Source organism: Zootoca vivipara, chromosome 16 (genome assembly GCF_965207765.1).
Source record: "Zootoca vivipara chromosome 16, rZooViv2.hap1.1, whole genome shotgun sequence".
Lineage (NCBI taxonomy): Eukaryota > Metazoa > Chordata > Lepidosauria > Squamata > Lacertidae > Zootoca > Zootoca vivipara.
The window spans coordinates 41,098,404-41,119,993 of NC_142599.1; the positions used below are offsets into that span (position 1 = coordinate 41,098,404).

At 42.9% G+C, this 21,590-nt stretch overlaps 2 protein-coding genes across 2 annotated transcripts; both read left to right on the forward strand.

The window, feature by feature from the left end:
• The first annotated feature begins 1,766 nt into the window (after positions 1-1,766).
• On the forward strand, positions 1,767-13,845 carry LOC118075594 (vomeronasal type-2 receptor 26-like). Its single transcript, XM_060269571.2, has 6 exons — positions 1,767-1,984; positions 4,297-4,474; positions 5,312-6,172; positions 9,793-10,020; positions 10,861-10,987; positions 11,434-13,845. Exons 1-6 carry the CDS (start codon positions 1,767-1,769, stop codon positions 12,333-12,335), a joined length of 2,514 nt encoding a protein of 837 aa, XP_060125554.2. The 3' UTR covers positions 12,336-13,845.
• A 603-nt stretch (positions 13,846-14,448) lies between these two features.
• On the forward strand, positions 14,449-20,502 carry LOC118076370 (vomeronasal type-2 receptor 26-like). Its single transcript, XM_035099076.3, has 6 exons — positions 14,449-14,615; positions 15,793-15,970; positions 16,793-17,647; positions 17,837-18,064; positions 18,202-18,328; positions 19,601-20,502. Exons 1-6 carry the CDS (start codon positions 14,449-14,451, stop codon positions 20,500-20,502), a joined length of 2,457 nt encoding a protein of 818 aa, XP_034954967.2.
• The last annotated feature ends 1,088 nt before the right edge of the window (positions 20,503-21,590 follow it).

Sequence of the window (21,590 nt, forward strand, 5' to 3'; positions counted from 1 at the left end):
TAATCTCATTTCTTTCTTTTTTGGATGGAGTTACATGCTTGGTGGATCAGGGGAATGCTGTGGACATGGTGTATCTTGATTTCAGTAAGACTTTTGAGAAGTCCTGCACAATTTTTTTGTGAGGAAGCTGGTAAACTGTGGGTTGAATGAGGGAACTGTTAGATAGATTTGTAGCTGGTTGACTGACTGAACCCAAAGAGGACTCATTAATGGTTGCTCCTCATTCGGGGGGGAAGTGACAACTGGGGGGCCGCAGGGTTCTGTCCAGGGCCTGTTGTTGTTCAACATCTTTATAAATGACTTGGATGAAGGAATTGAGGGGATGCTCATCCAATTTGCAGATGACACCAAACTGGGAGGGATGGTTAATGTCACAGAACACAGACTATTGTTCTTACCCACTCAATCCAGAACCTGTCTTTGCATGTAGGGTCAGTCCCTAATTCATGAATGGCTTGAGACCCATCAGCTACCCTCACCTGGTTTAGCTGGCCAGTCAAAGCCATTCCCAGGGTATGGCTGCTGTCGCATACTCAGCTTCTTGGAGCCACAGACAGGAGCTGAGTGGAGGGTGGAGAACAAAGATAGAACAACTACACCAGAAGGAGCATGATATGTCCCCCCACCAGAGGTACTACCTCTCCCCTACCACCCCATATTTCTGATGATGATAATAATAATAATAATAATAATAATAATAATAATAATAATAATAATACCCTGCACATCTGACTAGGCTGACTCTGGGTCGCTTCCAACACATAAAAATCATAATAAAACATAAAACATTGAAAAGTTGCCCTCTAAAGGGCTGCCTTCAGGTGTCTTCTAAAGTTTATACAGGGACACTAAGAGACCATAGCTGCCAAGTTATCCCTTTTTTAAAGGGATTTTCCATTATGCTGAATAGGCTTCCTCGCGAGAAAAGGGAAAACTTGGCAGCTATGCTAAGAGACATTAAGTGAATTTTATTTCAACCACTCAATATACATGAACTAAATATGCATAAGTACATAAAAGGTGTCATTTCCAGAAAACGACTGCAGCTGACTGGATTTATGCAAGGCACCCTACTCTGAAGAGGCTGGGCAAAGGCTGGCCTGAACTGCTGCTCTTATCAAAGGTACAGACCAAAGGTGGCATGCATTCAACTAAATCCTGAATTCTTTAACCTAAGCTAGCATGCTCATTAATTTCAATGGATCAACTCTGAGTAGGACTAATACTGAATACTACCCCAACCCTCTTCTGAATTGACATATAACCTTGCCCATTCCATCACACATGGTGGAAAGTGCAAATGTTTTACCTTTTCCATGGGAGAGGGAGTACAACTTTTCTCTTTTCCCCTCTCTCCTGTGATTCACTATAACTTTGAGTAGGATCAAATAAGACTTTTGCTATGAATCATAGAATCATAGAGTTGGAAGAGACCACAAGGGCCACCCAGTCCTTATGGGAGGAACGGGGACATGATTTCTTTAACAATTATGAGTGAGTCATAAACAACAGCTGCCATAAGTTGTATCTCCTGTAATTATCTAATTAATCATAATCACAGCTATATTTCCCCAACCCAGGAGAGTTCAAGTGGGCACATTCAAAATGTAAACTAAGGCCATAGAAATGCAAGACTCTTTCAGCCGGTTACTGATTCTTCAGTTCTGCATTCTTCAACTCAGTTGCTTGAGTCCTAATTCAAGGCAGGGACTCTTGCATTACAAAGAGACGAACTTCTCCTTTGCAGTTAAGAGTTCTCCTGCAAGATGGTAGTGTTTGTGATCTTACTATTAATACCGCTGCCTCTAACTAAATGCAAGATTCCTTTTGTTCAGTGCTCCACCAGTGAGCCTCTTCCCATTCTTCACAAATATTATCAGTCAGGAGACCTCATGATTGCTGGCATAATGTCTCAGGTTTTAGTATTGGTCAACAAGATAACATTCAAAGAACGTCCCTCTGCTAAACTCTTTGATGACCAGATGTAAGGAATTGTGTTTATTTAACAATATAATTCTTCCATATTAAATGTACGGTATTCCTATTTTGCTGTTGGTGCAATCGGCTTTCCTTATAAGTAATTATTGTGCCTGTGCATTTGATGTGCTTTTTTCTGGGGCGAGGAAGTGGAGAGCTGAGAGCTCGAGCCCATTTCTGCTAGGAGCGTCAACCATAGTCTTAAATTAATGTTTATGAAGCAAGTCCAGTTTACCACTTATTTCCAACTTTAATAGTAGCAATGGCAGATGTGTTTAATTTCTCTTGTGCTTCAGAAAATTATTTGTCCAACTGGGTATAATTTGGAAGCAATTTGTAGAACAAGTTCTGTCATATTTCAGAATGATTGCTGCAGTGGTTCTCCTGCCTGAGCGTGGATACAATAGGAATTGTGGGGACTGAAAACAGATTATGCGCTCTCAGGAAAGACTAAAGTGGGGGAAATCTCAGCCTGCCAGAAATGGCCTTGGTTATCCCAAAGGTTGTGGTGGGGGTGGGCAGATCACTCCACTGATTTCCAAAGGGGAAGGAGAGTGATGTAAATAGTAACATAGATTCCTGGGGAAAGGGATGTGAATTATATATTACCCTTCCAATGAGGACCCGTTACCAAGGGAAAGAGAGCTGGGCTTTTCTTCCCCTCATAGCTGCCAAGTTTTCCCTTTTCTCGTGAGGAAGCCTATTCAGCATAAGGGAAAATCCCTTTAAAAAAGGGATAACTTGGCAGCTATGCTTCCCCTCCACCCAGTTTTTGGGGATATTGCCTCTTTTCCTTGGGAGAGTGACCTCTCCATCTATTAACTGGCACAGGGACAGGCAGAGTGGGAAAGGGATTGTGTGATCCAAGGAATGAAGGGTGTGGGGGAAATGTCACCCTTGCAGCAAGGACATTGTAATGGTGTGTTTCTGCCCCCGACCCCAAAAAATGGGATACAACTGCTTCTCCATGAGAAAGAGAGATCTTTTCATAATGTTCATATGGTAAGGGGGGGTTTGAAAAGCAACAAATATTCACTTTAAGAAATAAAACAAGCATAGTTTTAAAAACAATAATGAACTGTGGTTAATACCAGATCTGGCCGTCAAAATGAAAGATCACACCCCCTCAATCTCAGGCTGTTTCCGTTTCTCAGCCTTGTTTTATTTTATTTTATTTTTCAAATAAAACAGCAACAAAAAAGTTGTTGCTTTAAGTTTCCAGGCACCTGAGTTCACCGAGGAACTATCAGATCCAATTCAAGATGCCTTGTATATTGCATGCAAATTCAAGCATGTGAATACCTCACCCAAATCACCTGTCCTGATTTATCAGCATTTGTAGTGGTAGCAGTAATCCAGTTTAGATGGTTCAAACAGAGAAGCTCATGCCTGCAAGCCATAGGGATCAAGTGAGGAACGCATGGAATTTCAAAACCCCAGCTTGGCATCTTATTGGGGGGGGGGGCGGTGTTCATTTCCTCTGCATGGGTGTGCTATATCTATTGTAGATCACCCTGCATTTGGAGTGATAGGTGGTGTGAAGTAGAATGGAAGCCAAAATGGTCAAAGGCCTGGAAACGATGCCTTATGAGGAATGGCTTAGGGAGCTGGGTATGTTTTGTCTGGAGAAGAGAAGGTTAAGGGGTGATATGATAGCCATGTTCAAATAGATAAAAGGATGTCATATAGAGGGAGGGTGAAATGTTGTTTTCTGCTGCTCCAGAGAAGCGCACACGGAGCAATGGATTCAAACTACAAGGAAGAAGATTCCACCTCAACATTAGGAAGAACTTCCTGACAGTAAGAGCTGTTCGGCAGTGGAATTTGCTACCAAGGAGTGTGGTGGAGTCTCCTTCTTTGGAGGTCTTTAAGCAGAGGCTTGACAGGCATATGTCAAGAATGCTTTGATGGTGTTTCCTGCTTGGCAGGGGGTTGGACTGGATGGCCCTTGTGGTCTCTTCCAATTCTATTATTCTATTCTGTGCATTTGAAATATTGCATGGGACTTGAGCAAGATAAGAATCCGAAGAAGCTTCTCTGGATTGACAGGATAGAAATATTTCATCACAAATGTAATAAACAAAATGGGATTCAAAGCTAAATGTCTGTTCTCATCTGATGTGTTTTTGTGTAATTAGATAGATAAGTAGATATGTAGACCATGTCCTTTTCTGTGGAAGATGCAAAACGGACCTCTCATTGCAGGCTCATGACACAACTCTACCAACATGTTGTGGCTTTGGTATTTGCTGTAAAGGAGATAAATGACAACCCACAGATCTTGCCCAATGTCACCCTGGGATTCCACATCTTGAACAGCCATTTCGTTGCAAGCTGGACCTATCATGGCTCCATGGAGCTCCTGTCTGGATGGGGCAGACTCATCCCTAACTATAAGTGTGGTGTTGAGAACAGTCCAGTAGCCGTCATCGGGGGACCGAATTCTGACATCTGTCACCACATGGCAATGGTCCTGAGTATCTACAAGATGCCACAGGTAAGAGAACCATTTGAGAAGCCATTTGTGTTTCTCCTGCACTGCAGGTTGAGGGATTCACAAAGATGTGTGTCCATTTCGGAAGCTATTCAAACTTCCACTGGATTCTATCCCTTCAGGCCCCGGGTTGATATTGCAAAGTGTGAATGACTCACAAAGAACAAAATTCATCCCTGTGTGTAATACACCAGAATATGAGAAACAAACATTCTGTTGTGTATTCTGCATGACATGTTGGATTTCTCAGTGCAGGGAAGGCTAATCCCCGACTCCCCAATATTTAAGCATCCCAGCACAGAATCCGTGATTCAGCATCTGATGCAATCCAGTCATCCAAAATCATCATTGCTTGATTGGGCTCAATGGCCTTGACAAATCCATTTTAATCTAACCCCCTTCCAAATTCTTCATGGTTCAATCCTATCATGATGTGGAAAGAGCTGTCCTATGGATCCTTCAGCAGAAACTAGTCATATCTGCTCTTTATTCTGTGTTCACATGACTGGTACTGTTTGCTTATATGTTCTGATGGGGACATTCACATGTGAAATTTAAGGGGAAAGTGACCCCTGCTGTGCTTTTCCCTGTATTAAAAATTTAGGGGCAGCAAAGACATTATATTCTATGTGAGACAGAGGAAAAAAATATATGTATAAATTGAAGTATTTCAACCAAGAAATCTAGCCACTCCACATACATTCAACCTTTATGTATGTTTTTTTAAAAGTTTTAAATTTTCTCTGTGTAGATTCATCTGTGTTCCCTCACCATAAGAGGGTATATAAAACACCAAAGTGGATGGAATTTGCAAGCATAATTTTTTTCAATTGTTTTCAGTTCATCTATGGCTCTTCTCCTGTGATGAGTAACCACATCCAAGAGGAGTCCTTTCACCGGATGTTCCCTGATGTGGCTCATCAATATAATGGGATTCTCCAGTTACTGCTGCATTTCAACTGGATGTGGATTGGGGTGGTGACTCTGAGTGATGACAATGGAGAGAGATTTGTACAAAACGTCCTCCCCATGTTTGCCGGAAGTGGTATCTGCTGTGATTATACAGAAACATTTCCCATACTAACCTTTTCGAGTGAGTCTCTGGAAATGGTAGAGGGAGTTGGTAAACTACTCGGTGTTATTATGAGTAGCACCGCCAATGTTGTGGTTGTGATTGGTGAAATTCAATCTATGATGCTATTGAGAGTAATGCCCACCTTGGCAGAAACACTCAATATGCCGGTGGAAATCAGGGCAAAGGTCTGGATTATGAGTGCCCAGATGGATTTTACATCGTTTTCCTTTCAAAGAAATTGGGACATACATTTTCTCCATGGTGCCATTTCGTTTGCAGTCCATTCAGCGAACCTTCTAGGATTCCAAAAATTCCTTCAGGGGAGAAGCCCTGTCACAGAAAGGGAGGATGGCTTCATCAGAACTTTCTGGGAAGAGGCCTTTCTCTGTTCTTTACCCCTTCCTCCTTTTGAAAAGGAAGACAATGAACTCTGCACTGGGACAGAGAAGCTTGAGACTCTTCCTGGGTCTGTCTTTGAAATGAGCATGACGGCCCACAGCTACAGCATCTACAATGCCGTCTTTGCAGTGGCACATGCTTTGCATAACATGCATTTCACCAGATTCAAACGAAGTGTAAGGATGGATGGACTAAGAGGGGATAGGCTGGATCAACAGCCATGGCAGGTAATCTCCCTCTATGGCTAATATAGTTTGCCATCTTTCAGGGTGCAAAAATAGTTCATTGACTGTTTAGAAAGCGCTTTTTCTTCTTACCCTCATGTTTTAGCATATAAATGTGATAGGACTTCTATATCTTTCATTTTCAAACACACGGGCCACTTCTGCAACATTTAATCACTCTTGTTTCACTTTAAGAGCCATGGCTTCCTCCAAGGAATCTTACAAACGGTAGTTTCTTAATGGTCTCCTGTTAGAATCATAGAATCGTAGAGTTGGAAGAGACCACAAGGGCCATCCAGTCCAACCCCCTGCCGAGCAGGAAACACCATCAAAGCATTCTTGACATATGCCTGTCAAGCCTCTGCTTAAAGACCTCCAAAGAAGGAGACTCCACCACACTCCTTGGTAGCAAATTCCACTGCCGAACAGCTCTTACTGTCAGGAAGTTCTTTCTAATGTTTAGGTGGAATCTTCTTTCTTGTAGTTTGAATCCATTACTCCGTGTCCTGTTGTTGTTTAGTCGTTTAGTCATGTCCGACTCTTCGTGACCCCATGAACCATAGCACGCCAGGCACTTCTGTCTTCCACTGCCTCCTGCAGTTTGGTCAAACTCATGTTGGTAGCTTCGAGAACACTATCCAACCATCTCGTCCTCTGTCGTCCCCTTCTCCTTGTGCCCTCCATCTTTCCCAACATCAGGGTCTTTTCCAGGGAGTCTTCTCTTCTCATGAGGTGGCCAAAGTATTGGAGCCTCAGCTTCAGGATCTGTCCTTCCAGTGAGCACTCAGGACTGATTTCCTTCAGAATGGATAGGTTTGATCTTCTAGCAGTCCATGGGACTCTCAAGAGTCTCCTCCAGCACCATAATTCAAAATCATCAATTCTTTGGCGATCAGCCTTCTTTATGGTCCAGCTCTCACTTCCATACATCACTACTGGGAAAACCATAGCTTTAACTATACGGACCTTTGTCGGCAGGGTGATGTCTCTGCTTTTTAAGATGCTGTCTAGGTTTGTCATTGCTTTTCTCCCAAGAAGCAGGCGTCTTTTTATCTCCAATGGAGGCAATAACACCAAAAAGAGTAAACATGGATAACAATTGGATAACATACAATATGATGATATTAGAAGAGGAAGGACAAATTAAAATTAAAAAATATGAAGATATAAGGGAACATCTTAACACATGGCTGGACTATTATCAATTGAATGAATTATTTAAAAAAAGATAAACAAATAGGATTTCAGATCGAATGTACAAAATTTGAAAAAGATTTATTGAAAAACAATACAAAACTTATTTCTAAAATGTACAAATTGCTTTTAGATCACGAAGTCATGGATGAAAAGGTCACATCTGCCATGACTAAGTGGGCACAGGACTGTGGCTATCCAATTACATGTTTTGAATGGGAGAATCTTTGGAAAATCAATATGAAATTTACGGCAAGCTGCAATATAAGGGAGAACATGTTAAAGATGAATAACAGATGGTACCTGACACCTTCCAGATTATCAAAGATGTATAAGAATATAGCTAATGTTTGTTGGAGGTGTGGTGGCAACGATGGGAACTTATTTCACATGTGGTGGACTTGTGAAACTATTAAGAAATTTTGGAATAAAATTCATGATGAGATACAAAAAATCCTAGGGAAAAACATTCCAAAAAGACCAGAGATTTTCCTATTAAGTATAACATTTCAAAAAGATATACCATCACAAACAAAAGAAATTTTACTATATGCTTTAGCAGCGGCTCGTTTAGTTATTGCCAAAAACTGGAAAGAAAGAGAGGCCCCAAAAATCATAGACTGGCAGGAAAAATTGCAGGAAATGGCCGAAATGGCACAGCTAACAAATAGTTTGAGAGGGAAAGACAAGGAAGAATTTGTTAAAAGATGGGATAGATACAAGAAGTATGTTAGAAAATATACTGAAGATAAAATTAAAATGATAGCGTTTGAGTGAAAGGGTAAGGGGATAAGTTGATTTATTGAATTTGTGGAAACTTAAAGAAATAGAATGTGAAAACATATTGAAAGTAGAAACAGTACTGATTGTATATACATTCGATAATGGAAGAACAAAAACTAAGCCGTCGGTGGTAACAGGAAGTCCAGAGTGTTTTCTTTCTTTTTTTCTTTTTTTTCTTTTTTTTTCTTTTTTTTTCTTTTTTCTTTTCCCTTTTTTTTCCTCTGGTTTTTTTTTTCCTTTAGACAATTGATTACAAACGTTCTGTGAGGAATAACTGTTATTAAGAGCTTAATTTTTCTATGTTAAGCTCCCAGATACGGGACTTGTTCTATTTTTATTCCTTAATTTTATTCGTTTTATGGAAAATGTATATAATATTGCTGTTGAAGTGAAAAATAAATAAATATTATTAAAAAAAAAAAAAAGAAGAAGGCATCTTTTAATTTCGTGACTGCTGTCACCATCTGCAGTGATCAAGGAGCCCAAGAAAGTAAAATCTCTCCTAACAACTCTCAAATCCTTTAAGCAACTTCCCTTTCCATAATTCTTTGGGGGATACCATGACTGTTTCAAGAGTTCTTTAAATGTATGGTGTGGTTGAACTGTTAGAGTTGCTGCAAATAGAATCCTTCATCTCGACCTCCTTCTTTGGAGTCAAAACAAAATTAAAAAATCCTTCCAGTAGCACCTTAGAGACCAACTAGGTTTGTCATAGGTATTAGCTTTTGTGTGCATGCACACTTCTTCTTCAGATACATCAGGTACGAAAGCTCATACCTATGACAAACCTAGTTGGTCTCTAAGGTGCTACTGAAAGGATTTTTTATTTTGTTTTGACTGCGTCAGACCAACATGGCTACCTTCCTTGTTTCACTTTAAGAGCCATGGCTTCCTTCAAGGACTCTTACGAACGGTAGTTTCTTAATGGTCTCCTAACAACTCTCAAATCCTTCAAACAACTTCCCTTTCCATAATTCTTTGGGGGAAACCATGACTGTTTCAAGAGTTCTTTAAATGTATGGTGTGGTTGAACTGTTAGAGTTGCTGCAAACAGAATCCTTCATCTTGACCTCCTTCTTTGGAGGTCTTTAAGCGGAGGCTTGACGGCCATCTGTCAGGAAGGCTTTGATGGTGTTTCCTGCTTGGCAGGGGGTTGGACTGGATGGCCCTTGTGGTCTCTTCCAACTCTAGGATTCTATGACCTTGTGCAGAGTTGAAATGTATGTTCTCCACCTCTGCTGCCTTGTGGGATATCTTCAGGAGAATAAAAGGCTAAGAAGTAAGCCCTACACAAATCTAGAGTGGAGTCTAAAAGGCACATGGATGGCATTTTCTACTTCATTCCGGCAACCCCTGAAACAAAGCTGGTTCCGAATGCCCTGCTCTGCTTTCCTTTCGGCCACATCAGCAAGACCAAGAGGGGAGTCTTGTCCTCTGGGCAGCTCAGGACTCTCCAAGCTTGTACCCCAGGAGGTCACTTCAGTGCTGCTAACACAGCAGGTTGACTTCACCCCTGGAGGCACACTCCATTGTCTCTTGAGACAGAGAGATGCCAACAATTAGAGGGTAATAATATCAGCCTGTTATACATCTGTATCTTTTTAATACCCTCATGAATTTCTCCCCTCTTCTCTTCACTAATTTAGCTCCACCACTTTCTGAGAGGCGTCTCATTTAACAATAGTGCCGGGGAAGAGGTTTTATTTAGCCAAAAGGGGGATTTGGTAACTGAACTGGATATCGTCAACTGGATCACATTCCCAAATGACTCCTTTTTCAGAGTTAAGGTTGGAATGATGAGCCCCCAGGCTCCCCCAAGCAAGAGACTCTCCATTCATGATGATGCCATCACATGGCCCACAGGGTTCAACCGGGTAAGGTCCATTTCAGAGTGTCTCCAGATATTTCCTCAATGCTAAAAAAAAAGGGGGGGTCCACTATTCAAACTCTGAAACAGCTATTCCAAGATACAACTAGATGTGATTTAACTCACCTCCTGAAGAAGACGAGGAGCCAACATGCTGCTGAAAACAGCATAGTCAGTGGGAAGCTGATAATGGCAAAATGGGATATAGAAAGAAGTTGGATAGGTGGGCTTATTAATAACTGAATTTAAAAAAAGAAGAACCTCATCACTGTTCTTCATTGTTACCCCAAACATTGCTGTAGGATAACATAACATTACCTTGTTTGGGCCTCTGAGAGTCTCAGATAATGTTCAAAGGAGCCACAGCTAAAAAATAACATTGTTGGGAAGCGATGAAGCAAATGGCATCACCCAAAGTTTGAAACTCATATTTGTGAGAAGAAAGGAAGACACACAGAACCAGGAAACATTGGCAACTTCTTTATTTATTGAGTATAAAATCAATCAGTAAAAATAAATAAATGAAGAGCAGAAGCAACCTAAGGGCAATGTGTGAGCCAAAGTTCTCAAATGCCCCATAAAAGTGGGTTCTGAGTGTTTGTGGCCTGCTCAGTGTTCAGCAGGGGACATTGAGTTTCAGACAGTGGAAGGGGGCATTTGCTGTGAAGCGAACAACAGAAGACCCAAGGGGCAGCAGCTCCTTTGAATGTGAAATGTCATCGTGATCTGATTGGCACTCCAGTCTTCCTGCCAATGTGGGAAGCAGTGGCGTAAATTTGGCCCCATCTGAGGAACAGGTATGGCATGTTTAAGTCAAAAATTACCATCTTCTTTCCTTTATGGACAGGCACAACCCCTTTCTCTGTGTAATGAGAATTGCCAATTGGGCTACAGTCGCGCCAAGAAGGAAGGGGAGCTCCCTTGCTGCTATGATTGCATCCCATGCCCAGAAGGCAAAATTTCAGACCAGAAGGGTAGGAGATGTTTTATTTACTTTTGAGGTACACTAGTTATAAGCATTGTCAAGAATGATCCAGTACATGAAATTCAAAATGATTAGAGAAGGATGGTAAGAGAATGGTGTCCAAGATGTACCTGTTTTGGAGCATAGTCCCATATGTTCGTGGAATGCAGAGTTAAGGATTTCAGCATAGCAGGAGATGATGGAAACAGAGAGAACTTAGGTTTGGTGATGAAGTTATCTTCTTCAAATTGTAGTGAAGACCTGCATTGCTCTGGGATCCTAAGTAAACACAGCCCTCTTGTATATAGAATTAATTGGGCCAAATGCCTATATTTTTTTACCAGGACTGATCCAGCAGCCATCATTCAAGCCTTTCTGACCATTTGCCTTGATTTGTTCCGAGCAAAAACGGCTTCACAAGTATAGTATAGTATCTTTCCTTTTTTTTTTTTTCAGACATGGATGACTGTTTTGAATGCTCTGAAGATCAGTATCCAAACAGCGACAGAGATGGATGCCTTCCAAAAGATGAAACTTTCTTGTCTTATGGAGAACCCTTGGGGATCAGTCTGGCCACTTTTGCCGTCTGCTTTTCCTTCATCACAGCTGCAGTGCTTGGAATATTCGTGGAACACAAGGCGACTCCCATGGTCAAAGCCAACAACAGGAACCTCAGCTACGCTCTCCTCCTCTCTCTCCTCCTCTCCTTCCTTTGTGCTTTGCTCTTCATTGGCCAACCTAACAAGCTGACATGCATCCTACGGCAAACTGCTTTTGGCATGATATTCTCAGTTGCCATTTCGTGCATCTTGTCCAAAACCGCCATTGTGGTCCTGGCTTTCATGGCTACCAAGCCTGGGTCCAGCATGAGGAAGTGGCTGGGGAAACAACTGGCCAGCTCCATTGTTCTTTCCTGCTCCCTTATTCAAGCCACAATCTGTGGCACATGGCTGGCCACTTCTCCTCCTTTCCCAGACGTTGACATGCACTCGATGACTGAAGAAATAATACTAGAATGTAATGAAGGCTCCACTCTGATGTTTTATTGTGTCCTGGGATTCATGGGTTTGCTGGCCATTGTGAGCTTCACGGTGGCTTTCCTAGCCAGGAAGCTGCCTGACAGTTTCAATGAAGCCAAATTCATCACCTTCAGCATGTTGGTCTTTTGCAGTGTTTGGTTGTCCTTCGTTCCAACCTACTTGAGTACCAAGGGGAAATATATGGTGGCTGTGGAGGTCTTCTCCATCTTGGCCTCCAGTTTTGGGTTACTGGGCTGCATCTTTTCCCCCAAATGCTATGTTATTTTACTGAGGCCTGAGCTGAACAGCAGGGAGCAGTTAATAAGAATAAAGAACTAAGAACGGACAAGAGTGACTTCACTGGTCCAGGCAATTCTTTGTCACTGGAAATTAGAACTATTTCTTTCCAGATCATTGTCAGTTGGATATGGATTAATTGAATAAAGAAGTTCCATGTTTTCTGAAGTTTGGTCCTGGTTCATCATTTCTCAATCAACCATGATTTATCCACACACGTGGTACCTCATTCATTTCCACAACAATCCATGGTCCTGACACCAATGTAATCATGTGAAACTGTGAAACCAGAAGGGGGAGATTTCGTGAGGTTATTAACTGGCATATAATTTCTCAACCCACCACCAATTATCCACACACCCAATATTGCGCATCACAATATAAGATCCCCTTTGCCTGCTGATAATAGTTCTGTTAGATTTAGTTGAGTGGATTGAGAAGAGTGATAAGTGAGTCAAATTTATCCATTGGATACAAACTTTTTGACTGCGCCGTAATATATTAAAATTTATTCAGAAATTTTGCAAATATGCATGGGAAGACATATATTTGACTCATAATAAATACCTTGCCATCCCACTCAGGAGAATCTTGCTGAGATCTGAAGAGAAAGCAACTTGTGTGTGTGTGTGTGTGTGTGTGTGTGTGTGTTTTTGTAGCGTCCCAGAAGAACTACAGTTTATGAGTGAGCAATGGACTCCACCTTAATTACTAAATTTACCATAATTGCATCTCTTAATTCCTCTAGTTCCGTGGTTCCCAATGTGGGGCATACAACCCACAGGGGGGCAATTTGATTTTTAAGGGGGGCAATTTGAGAATGAGTTATGAACAATTAATGGTCTTTTAGGCTTCCTCCACGTAAATAGTTCACATAGTTTATATGTCCCACGGAGGGGGGCCTCAGGGTTTTAGAGATGCTTAGATGGAGCATGGCGGAAAAAAGGGTTGGGAACCACTTGTTGTATAACCACTTCCCTAGTTAGTGGGGAATTCAGGGGTCAGATGTGAAACTAAGAGCCAAGACTAGAGAATGCCATTAATACACCGTCTACTGTGCCATTTGAAAATGGGGCCATAGAGTCTCTGGACTCAGCTATACAGCTGCAAATAAAACGTTTTGTGTTGCAAAGTGCATTGGCGATGGTGGACTATGGCGAATTCAATCTATTTTTGCAAGACTTTATCTACTTAGAAGCAGCTGTTCTACCAGAAAAATTCAATCATTTGAGACAAAAAGATAGCAATCGTGGTTTCTTATTTTTAAAATGCCATAAGAGTGAATGCCTAGGCAAAAATCGATTTAATTGTTGGATTTGGTTATTGTTTCGTACCTGAGTGTAATATACTCAGAGTCGAGCCATCAGTTTTAAGGAGATTATTCAAGTTGTAATAAGAACAGTCAGTCCTCATGTGTGTTTGTTGCTGGGGCCCCACCCAAACCCCAGGCTATATATCCTGTATTCACACCTAGGTCACACCTGATAGGCTGATTCAAACTTCCCATCTGGGGCCGGATTGGACGACTCCTGCGGCCAATCAGATTACTACATTCTAAAATCCTACCTGCCTATTATTCTAAGATCCCAGCTCCATACATAACACTGAGACAAACCAGGCAGCCTCTGAAAACTGAGCTCTTTTGCTGAATCAGGGCCTGCGCCATTTTTTTCACCTAGTGGAACCCCCTCTTGCACCTATGCTGTCCCTAGTCTCCCCATTAAGGAGAACCAAGAGAGAGCTCTGTTGAAATGTGATCAATATGTTTTCTGAACAAGTTATTATCTCCCCTATAGTTATGGAATTATCTATAATTACTACTTCTCCAATTCCTTAGACAGTTCAGCTGGCCGCTAGCAAAACACCACAGATGGAAGAAGACATTTAAGATCTTCTGTGTCATTCAGAACTGGAAAAATAAATAGATAAAGAGAGTTCCATTCTGTTTCTGAGACTCGAGACACACAAGGCTCTGATAAATGAAATTTTGCACCATACAGCCCTGGCTTCAGTCATCCAAGTCAGACTGTGCAATTCAGTATCATGGCAATGTTGGTGTAGGAAGAGATTGATTGGTTTCTATCAAGAAGATCTTTTGTCCAAGATGGAAGTATTATTGGTCTTGCTAGCAGTGCTACTTCCTCAGGCAGTGTGCATGGATTCTGTTTCTAGATGCAATGTTAGTGACCCTCTTCTTATCCATCACAAGTATTATCAGCCAGGAGACCTTATAATTGGTGGCATTATTTCACACATCTTCCGTTTTTTAAGCATGCCAAACTTCAAACAACGTCTCTCTTCTGAGCTCTTTGATGACCTTGTGTAAGGAGCTGGGTTTTCTTAAACATATCGTATATCTGTCCTGATATTCTTCTTTTTCACAGCTTCATTTTATATGCATTTCCAGCTTATATGGAAAATCTTCTGCATGACAGCACTCTGCTCTGTATGTGACTGAAAGCATTAATTATATGGTACATTTATTCTCTCTCAGTTTTGCCTCAGTGTATTAGAGCAGCTCCTGTGGGTGATAATAAAAGGCACTATCTGAATTATCTTGTTACAGATGGGTTGAATTGTCATAAGATAGAATTTTCTGAAACATTTTCAGATTATTATTTTTTATTTTGAAATCTCCTTCCATCCAAACCACAGAGCCTAGGGCTTGCCAATCGGAAGGTCGGCGGTTCGAATCCTGCGGTGGGGTGAGCTCCCGTTGCTCGGTCCCAGCTTCTGCCCACCTAGCAGTTCAAAAGCACGTCAAAGTGCAAGTTGAAAAATAGGTACTGCTCCGGCAGGAAGGTAAATGGCGTTTCTGTGTGCTGCTCTGGCTCACTGGAAGCAGCTTAGTCATGCTGGTCACATGTCCCAGAAAAACTGTCTGCGGACAAACGCTGTTGGCCAGTAAAGCAAGATGAACGCCACAACCCCAGAGTTGTTCGCAACTTGACTTAATGGTCAGGGGCCCCTTTACCTTACCAAGAGATCACCCTGATAGCTGCAGGTACTATGTTCTGGAGAACATTTGAATTTTTTGGGGGGGGGGACCTAAAGGGTTTACTGAATGTAGTACCATGGCATCTGATTCTGTGTTGCTAGATGTCCCCATAAAGAATGTCAGGAACAGGCTATAATAAGACGTGTGCATGCACATGAAAGCTCATACCAATGACAAACTTAGTTGGTCTCTAAGGTGCTACTGGAAGGATTTTTTTATTTTGTTTCGACTAAGGCTATAATGAAATGAAGTTCTTACTAAATTTGTCACTGAATTGTATAAAATATAAATGCTGGTTAACTAAGGCAGCTATTTAGATGAGAAGTTATTTTTGAAATTAAGAGAAGAGGGGTTGCCACTTCAATGTAGTGTTTTCTCTCCTTTTAGGGTACTGACTCACCACTACCAGCACATTCTGGCCTTGGTATTTGCTCTAAAAGAGATAAATGAAAATCCCTGGATCTTACCCAACATCAGCCTTGGCTCCCACCTCTATAACAGTGGTTTCAGATCAAGTGCAACATATCTTGCCTCCATGGAACTCCTCTCCACAAAGGGCAAATTCTTCCCTAACTACAAGTGTGATGTCCAGGACAATCTTATAGCAATCATTGGGGGACCTAATTGTGACGTTGATCTCAACATGGCAATTATGCTGTGGAACTACAAGATTCCACAGGTAAGTTGTGCTCACACAAAAAATAAAGAATCATCCATCCTACCATTTTAGATTTAGTAAGCATTAGAAAACTGCATATATAATAGGGACAGACCGAGCAGTTAATTACATGCCAGTTCCTGGCACTGAAAAATAGTTCTACTCCATCCTTTTCTATCCCATTGCATGCCTTTGTGTGCCATTTCACACACACACCCCATTTTGTCCTTCCCCTTCACATTTCTGCTCACTTTTTACACAAAATGGACACTTTTCAGTGTGTTTAAATACATTCGCTTTGTATGCATCTTTACAAGAAACACAAAATTCTGTGCATGGAATTGCGTTGCAAAACCAGGAAATGTACACACTCCCAATGGGAATTGTGTTTCAATCCACAATCAAATACAGGAATATCAGATCAGGGTGGATCAAGCAAATTCTTCCCCAATTTATGTCCAAATACAAAAGCTAGGATACAAAGGATGGGGCATTTGATGCCCTGAAGGGGAATTTCACATCTGAGGGGATTTTGAGCTTGGTTCCCGAATGGCTCCATTTTCAAACGTTTCGGCTCCCGAACACTGAAAACCCATAAGTAAATGCTCCAGTTTTTGAACATTTTTCGGAACCTGAACATCCGACGCAGCCTCTACTTGAGTGTAAGAAGCTCTTGCAACCAATTGGAAGCGGCGCCTGGGTTGTCAAACTTTTCAGGAATGAAAAATGGGCTTCCAGAACAGATTACGTTCGAGAACCAAGGTTTGACTGTACACACAAAACACACACATACACACATACTGTACATACATACATACCATTTTCCATCTGCTCTTTACTTAGCTCCCGTATGGTTCTGCTCTTGTAGTAGATCGCAGATATCAAGGAGTTTTCTTTCACCAGATGTTCCCAGATGTTGACCATCAATATAAAGGGATGCTCCAGTTACTTCTTCATTTCAGGTGGACGTGGATTGGGGTGCTTCATCTGGATGATGACACTGGAGAGAGGTTTTCCCAGATTGTGCTTCCCATGTTTTCCCAGAGTGGCATCTGCTTTGACTTCATAGAAAAATTCCCACAACTCTCTTTTTCCGATGATGTTTTTCAAATGGCAGAAAATGGAATTGAAAGATCAAAGATGATCATGAATAGCACTGCTAGTGCCTTGATTGCACATGGTGAAATTCAGACCATGATTGTTCTGAGAATGTTGCTATTCACCCCAACGTTTATGGGCATGCCACTTAAGACAAAAGTCTGGATTATGACAGCCCAGATGGACTTCACATCTCTTTCCTTTCAGAGTAATTGGGACATAGATTCTCTCCATGGTGCTCTATCATTTGCAGTAAGTTCAAAGGAGTTGCAGACATTCCACTCATTTCTTCATGCAATAAATCCTACCTTGGAGAAGGAATATGACTTTATCAGAGTCTTCTGGGAACGTGCATTTAGCTGTTTATTTCCAGGCCCTTTGGTAGACAACACGGGTGGGAAACTCTGTACTGGAAGGGAAAAGCTGGAGACTCTCCCTGCATCAGTCTTTGAAATGAGCATGACCAGCCACAGTTACAGTGTCTACAATGCTATCTATGCTGTGGCGCATGCTCTGCATGCCATTTATTCGTTCGAATCCAAGCACAAAGGAAGGGCCAATAAGGGAAGGTGGACATTTTCATATCAACAGAGATGGCAGGTAATATCCTGAGCAGACTCCTTCAGGAGAGCTTTCTACACTTTTGTAAGTCGCCATGTCTTGTTAGCCTACCATTGAACTTTTGTATCCCTCTTTGTATTTAACAGAAACATACCGTGTTTTTAAGTGTCTTGTACATCGAACCTTCACCTTTTTCCTTTTTCCTTTTTTTTTACTTACCCCCTTCAGCTGCACCATTATCTGAGAAGTGTTTCCTTTAACAATACTGCTGGGGAAACCATTTCCTTCGATGAAAACGGGTCATTAGCAGCTGGATTTGATATTATCAACTGGGTCACATTCCCCAACCAATCCTTTCTCAGAGTGAGAGTTGGAAGCGTAGACCCACAGGCACACAAGGAAGAAGCGCTCACTATTTATGAAGATATCATTGTATGGCCAGATAAATTCAACCAGGTAGGGCCCATGCTTATCTTGGAATGCACTGACTCATTTTACAAATGTTGAGAAGGTGGGACTCAGGAGAAGCAAACTCCCCAAATGTATTTTCTGAGAGTATTTCCAAATTAGTATCTTCTTTCATTTATGGACAGACGCCACCTCTTTCTGCGTGTAATGACAATTGCCATTTGGGGTCCAGTAAGGCAAAGAAGGAAGGGGCACCATTCTGCTGCTATGATTGCCTTCCATGCCCAGAAGGAAAGATCTCAAACAAAACAGGTAAGAGATATTAGTACAGAGTAGGTTTCTGAAAAATGCATGCTGGCTCTGATTCACAGTATCCAAAGCTGCTCAGCAGTGGTGGTGATGGCCTCATCAGAGAGAGGGGGGGGGTATTGTAGTATACCCCAAGAAAATTATGGTATGCAAGGAGAGCAGTGATGAGGCTGAGCTTTCCTTTGGACCAGATATACTGAAGAAGTGAGTTTTAGTTCACAAAAGCTGATGCAGGGCCGTCTCTAGGCCCGGGCTGGGTGACGCAAGGCGCCAGGGCGCCTGGCCACCAGGGGCGCGGAAGGGACGGCGAACGGCTGGTGTCTGGGAGCAGCTGCTGCTGGCGGCCCCACCCCCCACAACGGCAGTAGCATGCGGCAATTGAGCTTCCTCCATGAAGCAGAATCAGCGAGACTCCTGACTAGAGTTGTACCATGTGCCTGCTGCCACTCTAGGCAGGAGTCTCGCTGATTCTGCTTCATGGAAGAAGGTCAATGGCTGCGCGCCACCGCCACGTCCTGGAGCCGCCACTGGAGGGAGGCGCCAAGGAGAGGCCGATCCACAGCGGGAGGCCAAGCAGCCCCCTCTGCGGGAGGTGGGCTCTGCGCCCAGGCCAGCCCCCTGCAAGGTGGTGCACACCGTCCAGGCTCCGCCATCCTCCATCTCTGCCCCTCAGCCGCGCGCTACTGCTGCCGTGGGGGGGCGCCGGAGGATTATTGCACCACGGCGCTGGATACCCTTAAGATGTTACTGAGCTGATGCCATGAAAATGCACGAGTCCTTAAGGTGTCACGAGACTTTTTTATTTCTATAATCTCTGTTTCTGACCCAACCACAACTTATCACAAACACAGTTACATGGTACGTCAGGCATCTCCAAACTCAGCCCTCCAGATGTTTTGGGCCTACAATGCCCATCATCACTGACCACTGCTCCTGTTAGCTAGAGGTAGTGGGAGTTGTAGTCCCAAAACATCTGGAGGGCCAAGTTTGGGGGTGCCTGCAGTACGTCAAAGGACCAGCCTCCCTCTAGGACTTTAAAAAATGTTAAGAATCACAATTGTTCACATGAATCAAACATAAATACCAATTACCAAAAAATATTCAGGACCATAAGAAAGGTTCAATGACTTCAATCACATGACATTTGAAGGAGCCCGGTGTTCTCTGTAGGTTCTTCCCTGTATCTTTCTCCCCTAGCACCCTATGCTCAGAAAGGGTTTTGAATGCTGAGGGTTGTTTAGTGTATATATCGAAAGCCATGTTTTCTTTTTCCAGACATGGATGACTGCATTCAATGTCAAGAAGATCAATATCCAAACCGTGGCCAGGATTTATGCATTCCAAAATATTTAAGTTTCTTGTCTTATGACGAACCTTTGGGGACCAGTTTGGCCATTTTTGCTCTTTCCTTCTCTTTCCTCACAGCTCTGGTGCTTGGAGTCTTCATTAAGCACCAAGACACTCCCATCGTCAAAGCCAACAACCGGAGCCTCACCTACGGTCTCCTCATCTCCCTCCTGCTCTGCTTCCTTTGTGTATTCCTATTCATTGGTCAGCCTGAGAAGATATCGTGCCTCTTTCAGCAACCTGCGTTTGGCATTATCTTCTCAATGGCAGTTTCTTGTGTGTTGGCCAAAACCATCACTGTGATCATGGCTTTCACGGCCACCAAGCCTGGGTCCAGGATGAGGAAGTGGATAGGGAACAGACTGGCCTTTTCCATTGTTCTCTTGTGCTCCCTTATTCAAACCACTCTTTGCGCTGTGTGGCTGGCAACCTCTCCCCCATTCTTGTATTTTGACATGCACTCAATGACTGAAGAAATTGTTCTGGAATGTAATGAGGGTTCAGTTATTATGTTTTACTGTGTCTTGGGCTTTATGGGCTTCCTAGCCATTGTCAGCTTCACGGTGGCTTTCCTAGCCAGGAAATTACCTGACAGTTTTAATGAAGCCAAGTTTATCACCTTCAGCATGCTTCTGTTTTGCAGTGTTTGGCTGTCCTTTGTTCCCACCTACCAGAGCACCAAGGGGAAATACATGGTAGCCGTGGAGATCTTCTCCATCTTAGCTTCCAGTGCGGGGTTACTGATTTGTATCTTTTTACCAAAATGCTATATCATTGTGGTTAGGCCTGAGTTGAACACTAGGGGACAGCTAATTCAAAGAATAAATTAAAGATGCTAAATAGTAGGTGCCTATGCCTCACATTCTGATGTTTTCGAACGTTTTTCAGAAGCCGAATATCTGATGCGGCTTCCGATTGAGTGCAGGAAGCTCCAGCAGCCCATCGGAAGCTGTGCCTTGGTTTTCAAATGGTTTCTGAAGTCGAACGGACTTCCAGAATGGATTAAGTTCGAGAACCAAGGTACCACTGTATAGCCAAAATGACTAACAGCAGCGGCTGTTGGGGTGGGATGGTGCAAGTCAGCCAGTCAGCCAAGCTGAGGGACCAGCGCCTTCTGCTGGCTGCCCTGAGGCATCATCGGGCAAACAATGCTAAGGAAGCAGCTGAAGAGCTGCCACCACAATCATCCATACATAATGTCTCTTAGCTCCGAAACTGAGGAGGAGGAGGAGGAGGAGGAGGAGGAGGAGGAGGAGGAGGAGGAGGAGGAGGAGTTTGGACTTGATATCCTGCCTTTCACTCCTAAGGAGTCTCAAAGCGGCTAACCATCTCCTTTCCCTTCCTCCCCCACAACAAACACTCTGTGAGGTGAGTGGGGCTGAGAGACTTCAGAGAAGTGTGACTAGCCCAAGGTCACCCAGCAGCTGCATGTGGAGGAGCGGAGACACGAACCCAGCTCCCCAGATTACGAGTCCACCGCTCTTAACCACTACATCACACTGGCTCAGAGCAGAAGAAGGTGATAGTGATGAGCACAAGGCAGGAGAAGAGCAGCTTCTTGAAGCAAGTATTGCCTTGCCTCTTTCTCCTATCCTCACCAGCCTTCCTTCCTTTTACTGCCGCCCCCACTGCACATATCTGCTAAGATCCCAAGGGGAAGCACCCTCCCAATGGCAGACAGAGGGATAGTGAAGGCTGGGGGCCACTGCTCTCCTGGCTTCCAACAGGGGTGCCACGGCTATCCTGCTGCTGGCAGGAAGGCCTTCTCTGGCCATTTCTCCACATCTCTGGGGATGTCGACCGCAGAGACTGCCCTTCCATTGTAACAGCCTTCTCTTCGCTTCACTGCTTTTCTGGAGTGGTAGGGACAGCTTCTGGGTATTTAAAGATAGACTAATGTCCATAAATATTAAGATAT

Coding starts and splice junctions, on each gene's coding strand:
- LOC118076370 (XM_035099076.3), top strand. CDS start 14,449: ATGGATTCTGTTTCTAGATGCAATGTTAGTGACCCTCTTCTTATCCAT. Junction 15,971..16,792: donor GGAACTACAAGATTCCACAG/GTAAGTTGTGCT, acceptor CTCTTTACTTAG/CTCCCGTATGGTTCTGCTCT. Junction 17,648..17,836: donor CATATCAACAGAGATGGCAG/GTAATATCCTGA, acceptor TACCCCCTTCAG/CTGCACCATTATCTGAGAAG.
- LOC118075594 (XM_060269571.2), top strand. CDS start 1,767: ATGGTAGTGTTTGTGATCTTACTATTAATACCGCTGCCTCTAACTAAA. Junction 1,985..4,296: donor AAACTCTTTGATGACCAGAT/GTAAGGAATTGT, acceptor CATCTTGAACAG/CCATTTCGTTGCAAGCTGGA. Junction 10,021..10,860: donor GGCCCACAGGGTTCAACCGG/GTAAGGTCCATT, acceptor CTTTATGGACAG/GCACAACCCCTTTCTCTGTG.